Source organism: Gopherus flavomarginatus, chromosome 1, assembly GCF_025201925.1.
Source record: "Gopherus flavomarginatus isolate rGopFla2 chromosome 1, rGopFla2.mat.asm, whole genome shotgun sequence".
NCBI lineage: Eukaryota > Metazoa > Chordata > Testudines > Testudinidae > Gopherus > Gopherus flavomarginatus.
Window position 1 is genome coordinate 324,613,901 of NC_066617.1, and position 12,357 is coordinate 324,626,257.

At 40.3% G+C, this 12,357-nt stretch overlaps 1 protein-coding gene across 1 annotated transcript in view; it reads right to left on the reverse strand.

The window, feature by feature from the left end:
- Positions 1 to 4,044: 4,044 nt before the first annotated feature.
- B3GLCT (beta 3-glucosyltransferase) overlaps positions 4,045 to 12,357 on the reverse strand; it is a 148,963-nt gene continuing 140,650 nt past the window's right edge. The window contains exons 13-14 of the mRNA XM_050937256.1: positions 11,853 to 12,012; positions 4,045 to 4,965 (exon numbers count right to left, since the gene is read on the reverse strand). Of these exons, the coding sequence (XP_050793213.1) occupies positions 4,861 to 4,965; positions 11,853 to 12,012 (265 nt within the window). The 3' untranslated portion in view covers positions 4,045 to 4,860. The remainder of the gene's footprint in view (positions 4,966 to 11,852; positions 12,013 to 12,357) is intronic.

Genomic DNA, 12,357 nt, shown 5'->3' on the forward strand with positions numbered 1-12,357 from the left:
AGCAAATGGGCTTGATCCTGTTCCCAAGGAAGTTAATGAAAAGCTCCCATTGTTTCAGTAGAGGTAGGATTGGATGTAAATCTCCGCATTAATGAACAAAACAGCATTACCTGACACTTGAACCTTCCCTGTTTGAATCATATATAGTATGTCTGATCTGCACCATCTCTAAATTAGATTGCAAGCCACAAATTCACTGATGGCATAGACAGGCACAACCCCAGCAGTAAGTTTGGGCCTGTGTCTTACTCTATGTATGTATAGTGTGGACCACATTAGCATTCTGTAAACAGGACTTTCAAAAAAATGTAGAACCAACAAGGTCTGATGGTATCCCTGTACTAATAATGGATTTGACAGTAGCTTTATAAAAATGAAAATAAAGAATAAAGTTCTCATTTATCTTTTCTGTCTTTGTCTTCATGATTAAATAATCAAACAGATTGTTTGACACCTTCAGTTGTGTTCTGGGGATTCTAATGGCCATGTAGAGGAAACATTGCATGTCACCAGGCTCAACATAGACAAAAGAACTGGGAGCTGTATTCTTTTCTCCTGTAGTTCAGTTACAGTAAATGGTGAGTGAAAGTGGAACACAGGACAAATTTCAATTAACCTCTCATTTATGGTGAATTAGGATTGTTAAAACTAATGATTTTGACACTTACTACTCTTTGTGGTAAATGAAATGCCACATCCTCAAGCCTTTTCTTTGAGGAGCACCAGTATATATGGGTTCAGGTATTAGAGTGAATAAAATTGCACTTCTCCACTGACACCTCATGCTCCTATAAAATGTGTCTCAGAAACATTCACTTATGTAAACTGTGGATTGTTATCAAGGCTTTTATTCACTTCTGAATAAAGTACTCAATAATAGGTAAAACATTGCTATAGCAAGAATAAACAAACTTCCTCTCCGGAAACTATTCAGAGCTGCGAAGATATAATTGTGCACATAATTTGTTTCTGATGGCTAAACTACTGTCTCATATGGGTAGAGGGAATGCTTTTTTCAAATATTTGGACTCCTACAGCGAATAATAATCAATATATATTTCACCTTTTTTTGCAAGGATTTCACCTTTTTTTGCAAGGATTTACCTGTGTCTCCTGGGTTTTAGCCAGGCCAAAATACTGAGTACGGTACTTAAAATTGCACAAGCAGTCATATACATTCGTAACAGCTTAGATATTTGAAAAAATTTACAGACAGTTCTTTCCTTCCTCTACACTCACTGTTGTTGCTTAGGATTGAGCTTCATTCTGTTGTTCTCTTTAACACTCCTCTCAGAGGAATTAGGTAAGACGATCCATCCACATGAGGTATTTTGTACTTAGAGAAGTGAAATGGAGTTAAAAAGAAGAAAAACTTCAGATTTTAACAAAAGTTAATTTTAAGTGCCTGTGGTTGTTAATAATAATTAGCTCTTACACAGTGCTTTTCAATCATGGATCTCAAAGTGCTTAAAAGAAAGGTAAGCATAATTACCCACATTTTATAGATTGGGTAAATGAGGCACAGAAAAGGTGAGACTTAGCCAAGTTCACACACCAGACAGTAGCAGAATTAGGACGAGAACTCTGGTCTACTAACTCCCAGTCCTATGCCCTAGGCGCCTCGAGGCATCTTAAGAAACAGACAAAGAAAAAAATAATCATAATATGCAACCTATACAGTTTTCTTCCTTATCTGTTCCAGGATGGTATAAGCTGCAACTATGGATGGCATTCATCTTTGATGCAACTCCACTGAAGTGTATTGAGAGACCACCAAGATAAATGTGAACCAAGACAGTTTAGTTGGGAGTGCACCATAGTGCAAGACAGCAGCTTAATGCCACGGATACGAGTGGCAAGCATTTTTCAAATCAGATTTCTGGTGAAATTGTGTCATCAGTATTATTATAGTTAATTTATCTCAAGGACCGGATGGTGAGACACTTACAAACACATTGGCAAAAAAATTAATCTCATGAATAACCCCCTTAAAAGTCAGTGGGCTATTGACACAAGTAAGTGCTTACCAACCTCAAGAAACTAAGAGAGAATTGTATATTGGAAGCCAGTTTGTAAATCCTATAAACATTAGCTATTAGATCTAAAATTAATTGTATACTACTGATAGTGTGTTATGGATGAATTGAGTTGCTTTGCAATGTGATTAATTCTGGAATGAAGAAAACTGTAAACAAGCAAACAAAAACCTAAAGAAAGAATAAATCAGAAAAAGGGAGAAAAGCCCCAGATGAAAGAAGCCAAATGGGAAAGGGAAGAAGTGAGAACAAAGGTTGACTAGTACTTTAGATGTTGTTAGCCAACTAACTCATATCCAAATCAGTTTATCATAGGCATTCTCTAGAAACCAGAAATCCTAATTAAGTTGCATGAGACAAAACAGCAGAAATATATGATAATTATTGTGAAGACGACAAAAGAAATTACACCATGAGAAAAAATACCCAATGAATAGTTTCGGATGAAGTAGAAGCCAAGTTCACTAGAGAACAATTTAGTTGTTTTCATTGTTCTGGTTGTAGAGGATCCATATTAACATACTATTGATGAACTTGAAAACAGGAGCCAGGGAGAATAATCATCAATGGACTCCAAAGGAGAAAGAAAATATGCATAACATTTTCTTCCTACAAGCCTTTTGGGTTACCTTAGTTGTATTTTCCAACTAAATGAGCATGCAGGTCATTTTGGCCTGGTAGCATGTGTAATACTTTGACATGTGTCTGGAGAAAAATGCCTTCAGACTATTGTAGCCTTGGGAAAGAAGTTTTTTAAAGAATTTGCTACTTGGATGAGCATAACTATACACAAAGTAGTTCCCACAATCAGAATTGTTGCATGCTCAGTTTTCCTTGTAATTTTCAAAGATTATTAGTGTGTCAAATAATTAATTATTCAAGAGGGTTTAAGTAATTTAATGGCTTAAGTCCCATTTTCAAAAATGACTTACAAATCTAAGCTTCCTTGAAATCTGACTTAGGCTCCTAAGTCACTTAGGCACTTTTGAAAATTGCATCCATTTTAAGTTCTTAATAACTTGTTTTTTTAAGGGGAAATCATTAACAAACACTACCTTCCTATAATATTTTACAGTGTATATTTATAATAGGACAAAATCATGACAGGACTTGCAATGCGAAGGAATAAAAGGAATAATTTATTTATAGATTTTTAAGGCCAGAAGGAACTACTATGAGCTTTGCATAATATAGGTTATAGAATTTCACTCAGCAATTGCTGCAGTGGAGGGAATTTAGATTGATTGGATATAGTTTGAATTTTATGCACTGATTAATTTTTTTCCCAGGTGCTACATTTTTCTGATTAATTTTTTCCCAGCTCATTTTTCTGATTAATGCAAGATCAGTTATCAAATTAAGCAGAGCACACTCTTGAGACCTGAAATCTAATAAGAAACTTGTTGAGGAAGGTTATTATTAGGAGGTTTATTTCTGGCTTCTTTTTCTACCCAAGGATGTATACCTACTGTTCTGATTGATCTTTAACTAGTGCTGAGGAGTCACACATACTGAGAGCATGTCATGGTATAATTCCCCACTCTGAACCTTAGCGTCCAAAAGATGGGGTACCAGCATGAATTCCTCTAAGCTCAATTACCAGCTTAGAACCTGTAGTGCTGCCACCAACCAGGAATGCCTGGTACACTCTGGTCCCACCAAAACCTTGCCCGGGGAACCCCAAGACCCAGACCCTCTGGATCTTAACACAAGGAAAGTAAACCCTTTCCCTCACCGTTGCCTCTCCCAGACTTCCCCTCCCTGGTTTACCCTGGAAGATTATTGTGATTCAAACTCCTTGAATCTTAAAACAGAGAGGAAAATTCACCTTCCTCCCTCCTTCTCTCTCTCTCTCCCAGACTCTCCCTGAGAGAGAAAGTAATCCTAACACAGAGAGAAATTAACCTTTCTCTCTCCCTTTCCTCTTTTCTCCCCACCAATTCCCTGGTGGATCCAGACCCAGTCCCCTGGGGTCTCACCAGAATAAAAAAACAATCAGGTTCTTAAACAAGAAAAGCTTTTAATTAAAGAAAGAAAAACAGTAAAAATTATCTTTGGAAATTTAAGATGGAATATGTTACAGGGTCTTTCAGCTATAGACACTGGGAATACCCTCCCAGTCTAAGTATACAAGTACAAATTAAAATCCTTTCAGCAAAATACAAATTTGAACTCCTTCCAGCCAAATACACATTTGCAAATAAAGAAAACAAACATAAGCCTAACTCGCTTTATCTACCTAGTACTTACTATTCTGGACATATAAGAGACTGTATCAGAGAGATTGGAGAGAAACCTGGTTGCACGTCTGGTCACTCTCAGAACCCAGAGAGAACAACCACCAAAAACTAACAGCACACACAAAAACTTCCCCCCCTCAAGGTTTGAAAGTATCCTGTCCCCTGATTGGTCCTCTGGTCAGGTGACAGCCAGGCTCACTGATCTTGTTAACCCTTTACAGGCAAAAGAGATATGAAGTACTTCTGTTCCATTAACTCTTAACTATCCGTTTATGACAGAGCAGAATTTGGTTCAGGGCCAACATTTCCTACAGTATTTACAATTATATCTGATGATTTGGGGCAATTTGCTGTGTTACATAATTAATTCTTTTCTTTTCGCCTGCTCCAGTGAAGGGTAGTAAGAAAATGAAGTGTGCCTAATTAAAATAGTATTCACTTTCCTCTTCTCACAGCTCCTGAAGATGGTTGAGAATATTACAGATCACTAGGAGGAAAAAAAAAAATCAGAATCTTGACCTGGCATCTGGTATCAGCCACTGTTGGAGGACAGGATACTGGGATAGATGGCCCATTAGTCTGACCTAGTATGACTGTTGGTATATAGCTGTTGGACTCAAATGGTGCTCTTGAGAGAGAAAATGATGTGAGGATTCTTCAGCTGAAGTCTTTAAGGAACCCAAAGAATTCTATGGAGAAAAAAAAAAGCAATATATTTCCGCATAGCCACAGAAGGGGAAAAAAAAGTAATAAATGTAGGGTTTGGGGTCAAATTCTGCCTTAATATACAGAGTGCAATTCTCACTCCCCAAATGCAGCTTGCCTAACTCATGCAACTGGTCCCACTGAAGAAGTCAGACTACTCATATGAAGAAGATTTGGCCCTGACGCCAGTGGAAACAGATTGGTATGTATGCAGACGTGCACAGGCAGCTGAAGACAAGAATTGGCCTTCTTCTACTAGATATTCTATTGGACATCAACAAGAGGATAGTGGCTGCCATCTTTTCTGATGCCGTATCTTCTTTCTGCATCAACTAACGATATTCAGTAGCCTTTATAGCGTGGATATTATTATTATTCCCTTCATTCCTAACAGAATGGAACTGTACCTCAGAAATCACTATTTTGTACCTGTTAACAAATGTTAATCACTGTATCTCAAGATGAGTAGTAGAAAGGGGAGGGGGAGAAAGAGTGGTCAAGAGCAGTCATTGGGATATCAATTTTTTTATATGTGTGATATCATTGATATAAGTGGCAATATCGTTGATATAAGTGGTCATATTAGAATCATACAGCATCACAGCCTTCATTTCCTGCTTTATTTCTCTGGACTAGATTTCTAACAAGGAAGCTTTGAACAAGGACTGATGATTCCCAATCTGTTTCGGTGATTACAGAGGGACTTTTGCAAGCTAGAAGTCTATTCCATCGCAGCTAAACCTTGAAATAAGTACTTCACAATCATTTGTATGTATATGATCTATTAAACATTTTTACTCTATTCTTTTATTAATAAATCTTTAATAAATTTACTAAGGATTGGCTGCAGTGTGATATTTGAGTAAGATCTGAGATGCATATTGACCTGGGGGTAAGTATTTGAATCTTTGGTATTAGGAGAATCTCACATATAGTGAAATGGGTGAAATTAAACAAGCTCTCACTATATTAGACTTGATTGTCTAGATGGGAGCCCAGGGCTGGAATGACTAAAAGCGACTGTGTTTGGCGTCTTGTTAACCTGTGTGGTTCTACAGAAGCTCTTTTACTACTGGTTTGATGAATCTCATTATAGAATAAACCACCAATTTTGGTGGGAGGTTGTCTGCCCTGTTTCTTGGAGTCTGTCCTGAATGTGGTCCATCCCAGGCACCTGGTCATAACACTACAGTTTGATAAAATTACAAAAGTAATTAAAGACTACTTCTTATTTAATGGCTCACTAGAAGTAAAAAACCCCCCCCCCAAAAAAAAACAAAACCAAAAAAAAACCAGAACAGGTGCCTTGAAGGCTATAGTATGGCATCATTTGATCTTGCAAGCTTCTGATCTTGTAAAATATATAGAGTCAAAAGAATATTAATAGAAGATGAATTTTTTACACTTGGAAAAGTAAAGAAATGGATCAAAGCAAAAAAAATTATAGTAACAGCCACAAGAGCACCCAATACCTATCTTGTATTCCAAACTGGGGGAAAACCTCAAGGAACGAAGAAATGCAGAGAAAATAATTAAACTGGACAAAGCACACATTATGTACAAAGATACTGAAGAAACTAAGGAGAAGCTGATAAACCTCTCACTTACAAAATTAAAGAAGAAAGCTCATCAGAACAGCATTAATGTAATCCAAGACTGAAGAGGAAATAAGAAAAACAGTACAAAATTCATAGGATGGGCTCACCACAATTGAATGCAGTGAATATTTATCAGGGCAGCAGGAAAAAGAGGACAGGACTCCTTTAAGCGTCCCTGCTGCCTTTGGGTTACAAGGGAAGGGAAAAGGAGATGAATTTATCTGAGCTGAACACAGCCAAGAGGGGGAAAAGAAAGTGGCAAGACTAGGCCAGGGTACTGCCCCACTCTGTGCATGAGAGGGAGGAGAGGGTATTATATCCTGTACATTCTGGAAGGGACTCTCTCTCTCTCTCTCTCCAATCAATCACTGATTGGCTATTTGACTAACTTTATCATAGCCTGTAAACACCACAGAATGCTCTCTGTGTATACCAAAGCCAAACAAAACCTTTTAGATAATGGGCCAACTGGTGTAAATCAGCATGGCTTCATTGACTTCAGTTATTATGCCAATTTACATCAGCTGGAGGAAATGATGCGCAATGTCTGCAACCATTAAATAAGATTTTTTAACTTACATTTTATTTAGTCAGAAAATCTTGGTAACCTAGAGCAGTGGTTCTTAACCAAGGGTACATGTACCCCTGGGGGTACACAGAGGTTTTCCAGGGGGTGCATGAACTCATCTACATATTTTCCTAGTTTTACAACAGGCTGCATAAAAAGCACTAGCAAAGTCAGTACAAACTAAAATTTTATACAGACAAAATGGGAAAGTAAGCAATTTTTCAGTAATAGCTTGCTGTGAAACATTTGTATTTTTGTCTGATTTTGTAAGCAAGTAGTTTTTAAGTGGAGGTGAAACTTGAGATATGCAAGACAAATCAGACTCCTGAAAGGGGTACAGTAGTCTGGAAAGGTTGAAAACCACTGGACTAGAGCTTAGCAAGGGTTCTGTTTCCCTGTCCTGCAAACACTGACCACCCTGCCACAGTGCTTGTTACTGTGAGCAACGCTCCCGCTAAATGTTCTTTGTACTGAGCAGGCTACAAATGCCACTGAGCATGACATTTTTGTACTTGGTCCAGCTTACGTTTGTCCAAGAACGAAATTTGGGTTTGTTGGGGGGAGTGTGAGGCATGTGTATGGGAGGAGGGGGTTGTCACACCAAGATGGGTGGGGGGTTCTGTGGAGGGAGGTGAGGAGTGTTCAGGAGGGGTTGTGTGTGCAGGGGGGAGGAGGGGGACTTTCCCCACGTTGGCCTCTCCACAGTGTTACACATTAGTCCCTGTCCCTGCCATATGGGGTCCCAGAGGGATGTGATTCACTCTGCAGCAGCAGCCTTACCAGCTCAGCCAGGAGCCTGTGCAGAGAGAGGAGTATGTGTGTATGTACATGTATGCACAAGTCAGAGAGAGACAGACAGACCACACCTCCCCCAGTGCTGTCTCTACAGCTCCCATTGGCCAGGAACCATGGCCAACGGGAGCTGTGGGAGCGGCACCTGTGGGTGCAGGCAGCACACAGAGCCCCCTGGCCCCAGAAGCCAGACATACTAGCCATTTCTGGGAGCACTCATCCCCCCTGCACCCAAACTCCCTGTCCCAACCCAGTGTAAGTGAGTGAGGGTGGGGGAGAGCGAGCAACAGAGGGAGGAGGGCTGGAGGGAGTAGAGGTGGGGCCTCAGAGAAGGGGCAGAGCAGGGCAGGGGTATTCAGTTTTGTGTGATTAGAAAGTTGGCAACCCCAACTGAATCCCCGGAAACCACCTGGGCGGGGGGGCCTTTGGCCCTTTCAGGACACAGCTCCGGAACCTCTGCTGAGTAGGGTGACCAGACAGCAAATATGAAAAATCAGGCTGGGGTGGGGGGTAATAAGAGCCTCTATAAGAAAAACACCCCAAAATCGGGACTGTCCCTATAAAATTGGGATATCTGGTCACCCTACTGCTGAGCCAGGCTGGCCCCACAGCACCCAGCCAGGCCCCTCAGCTGAGCTCCTATGCAAGGGGCCTCCCTCAACCCCACAGCCACTACCTCCCAGCCAGACCGACCATGGCCCTGAGACCAGCAGTGCTTTGGCTCCTCCTGCAACAAGGAAGTGGGGCCATATGTCCTATGAATCAAATAGTGGGGCGGGGGGCAAAGCATGTTACTAACAGGACCCACCATGTCTCTGTTAGGCCTGCATACAAGAGACATGAGTAGCACAGTTTCTGACCAGCACAGTATATAGAAGATTGCTGCTGCTGCATGCGCACAGCTTACAGGGAACATTGTAGAGTATTCCAAATAAAAGAAATTAAGACTTCATCACAGCAGCAATCACCATCCTAAGGTAATATATCTTTGCAGTATAAGATCCTTATAAGCTGGTGGGCTGCTTCAGCAGCCCAGGAAGGAAAGCAAACACCATTCCAAAGTCCCTACAAAAGCCCATCTCTCCTGCTATTTTCTTCTGATAGCAGTATCATCAATAAAAAGGGGGGGGGAGGGGTGAGGAGATCAGTCCCTAGCATAATATCTGTAAGGTGACTCAGATAAATATTTATTACAGTAAAGAATGTCAAGATCTTTTTGAAGTTTTATATATTTTCACTGACATTTGTAGTGAAATGCTGAGAAATTATCATAGCCAGTGAAAGGAAAGAGTCATTGTCTAACTGCAATGTAAGCCCAGGGTTAGTAGGACTTGAGTCAGCTCACCCATATTAGGGAACCCTGGGCTTGAGTATCTACACTGTATTTTAACCCAATGTTAAGACATTTCTAACCTGCACTCTGGTGTCCACACTGCAGTGTGCAGACCGATGTCAAAGAAAACCATATCCCAGAGTCCTTAGCGCCCTCTCGCCCCCCCCCAAAATATGGCCACATATGTAACAGTTGCCAGTGGAGAACACAGCTTCTCCAAGCTGAAGTTAATAAAAACACATCTACGCTCCACAATGACACAGGAGAGGCTGGTCGGCCTTGCAACCATCTCACTAGAGCATGATCTGGCCCAGACCGTGGACCTTCAGGAAGCAGTTCAAATCTTTGCAACCAAGAAGGCACGGAAAGGGCCACTTCGATTACTCAAACAGATGAAAATGGCAGTGTTTACTATGCAGAGAAGGAAAGTTACATTTCCTGTTCAGGCATCTGAAAGTTAAGTGTTACTTACAATTTTTGAACACGGCATTTAAAGTTGTTAGTTCTCCTTTATTGGGATAGGTGGCAGAGCAGTACCGTGAGAGGAGTAGAACAGGAAGAAGGCAGAATTGAGACCTTTCAAAGTTTTGGCCCAAGCAAGAGGGCACGGGAGTGTCATTTGAGCTCCCTGTTTCAGGTGCCAAAATGTTGTGGGCCAGCCCTAGCTACAGCAAGCAAATTCTCTAAAGACAATAGTTTGCTTTGCTCAAAATCAAATCAGCCAATCACTAGTTTGCCGCCTTGTGTTTTTTCTTGCTGATCTCTAATTAGTACTTGCTGTAGCAATAGATAAATAGTTAAAATGATTATTTATCCATATGCATCTATTTATCCATAAGCATTGGTAAAAATAGTTCATTTGTATTACTTTCAAGTTATTAATTGATTAAAAAGGAAAGTATGTTGGTTGCTTATAGTTTTTCATAGCTGGCACTCAGTCAGGTGTATACAGGTGCATAGACCTGATTTCTGAGCTCAATTTCACACCTTATCACATCACTTCTGCTTTACTGCCAGGTAGGTACAAATGGAATCAGGCCATGGTACTCAAAAGAGAAAGTGGAATTTGAACTAAGGAACCATTCTGATCCAGTTTACACTAGGCAAAACAGGAGTTGTTTCACTTGAGTCAATTACGTAGCACTGGTGTGAAATCAGAGCGAGGCCCATCAGCTAGTAAATTTAGTGGGGTCTGGTTCTAAAGTTGTACTGATTTTACGGCCTGTGTTACCCAGAAGGTCTGACTGTCACAGAGCATGATGGGCATAGTCAAACTTAGTCACCAGAGCTGTGGCAATCAGAACTAGTGGCTGAAGCCAGGGAATCACAAGTCCAGAATGGGGTTGGAGCAAGGCTGGAGTGAGAGCAAGGCTGAAGCAGGCTTGAAAAGTCTGTTGTCACTGTCAGGCAAGGGAAGTTCCAAGCCCTGGAGTGAGGTTGAGCAGGCTGAGCGGCTGTTTCTCCTGCGAGGCTTGTATATCTACCCTGCAAGTCACCAGACCATTTATTGGCTTGTGGATTGGCTGGAGCCTACTGTGGGAATGATTCATCAGTGCATGTGACTTAATCAGGCTCTAGTTCAGGAGTAGTCATCACCTGACATGTTATTGTTAGATGATTATAATGATCCCTTCTGACTTTAAAATCAATGAAGAGAATTACACTCAATATGAGAACAGAATCAGGCCCCAGTTGATTCAGGTAAGTACAGTTATGTCTCAGGAGGCCTATCACCTTCTAGCACAAATAAGTAGTGCACAAAAACATGCCAATTCATAATAATGGACATCTTTCTTAGGGAAATGTGTTGGAGTTGCACAGAAGAAACTGTGAACTATGGAAACGATATTTTTGCTGTGTCTGAGAAGCATGGAACAAATAGGAAATGCATTTAAAATTAGACTGGGAAGTACATGGACTTTTAAAGCTAATTTGGTATGTGGAAGTAGAAGTATATAGAAGGGAGCTTTACTATATTTTATTTTAAAATGTTGTAACATTATTTACATGTAAAGGAGATCAGTTTCTGTCTTTTAAGAATCTGCAACTATGTTGTAGCCCCATCTGCTGGATTGAGGTACAATATACCTGGCTGACACTCCCTGGGCTTTACATGTAGAAGGTAATAGTGCCTGGCCGAGGGTAAGGTTCCTTAAACTTCCATGTGGGATGAATAATTTAATTTTACTGCATGAAATAACTCTGATTTTGTGAAGCCAGGTGGATCTGTGTTTCAGCTATCATTCAACTGCTTATATTAACTATTTCTATTATTAAAAGGCTGCAAAGCCACACTTGTCATTCTGTAAGTCATCTATGGAAAAAACCTTTCTAGTGGTGGACAATATTATGGACTTTATATTTCTTTTTAAAGTCAAAACTGATTGTTCTTCAGTAAAATAAAAGTGACAACGTTTGTAACCATATTGTTCAGTCTCTCAGAAGACTTATGAATTTACATTTTGAGAGCTGGATTATGCTTTCAGTTACACAACTATGCAAAAGTGTTAATTACCCACTTCATTTTAAGTGGTACCCTATAACACGTGCAAACCTCTTATGCTTAACAAACTGTCCCACCTTGTATTTATCTTGAACACTCTGCTTACTCTTCCCAGACCTGAGGAAGAGCTCTATGAAGCTTGAAAGCTTATCCCTTCCATCAACAGAAGTTGGTCCGGTAAAAGATATTACCTCATCCACACGGTCTGTCTCATGCCTACTGAAGTCAGTTTCGTGGCTGTAACAGAGAGCAGAATTTGACCATATAGTATTTCTAGAAATTATATACTTAAATACTGAGAAGCAAAACTGCATTGGTAAAGTCTGGTTGAAATCCAATAGTTGCTGCCTGTTGGGCATCTGCTTCAAAATATGCAGGCTTCTGCTTGAAATGAAATGAAAAGGAGGTGGGAAAATTCCGTCCAATGTACAAATATAGAGGGCACTACTGAGAGCTTTATTCCCCTTTGAATTATTGAATAAGGCTGCAATATAGCATGCCCTGCTGGAGTTTCTTACTCAGACTAGATGGAAAGATAGTCTGGCTTCCTGGGGAATTCAGGGCTCACCTACACCAACCAGG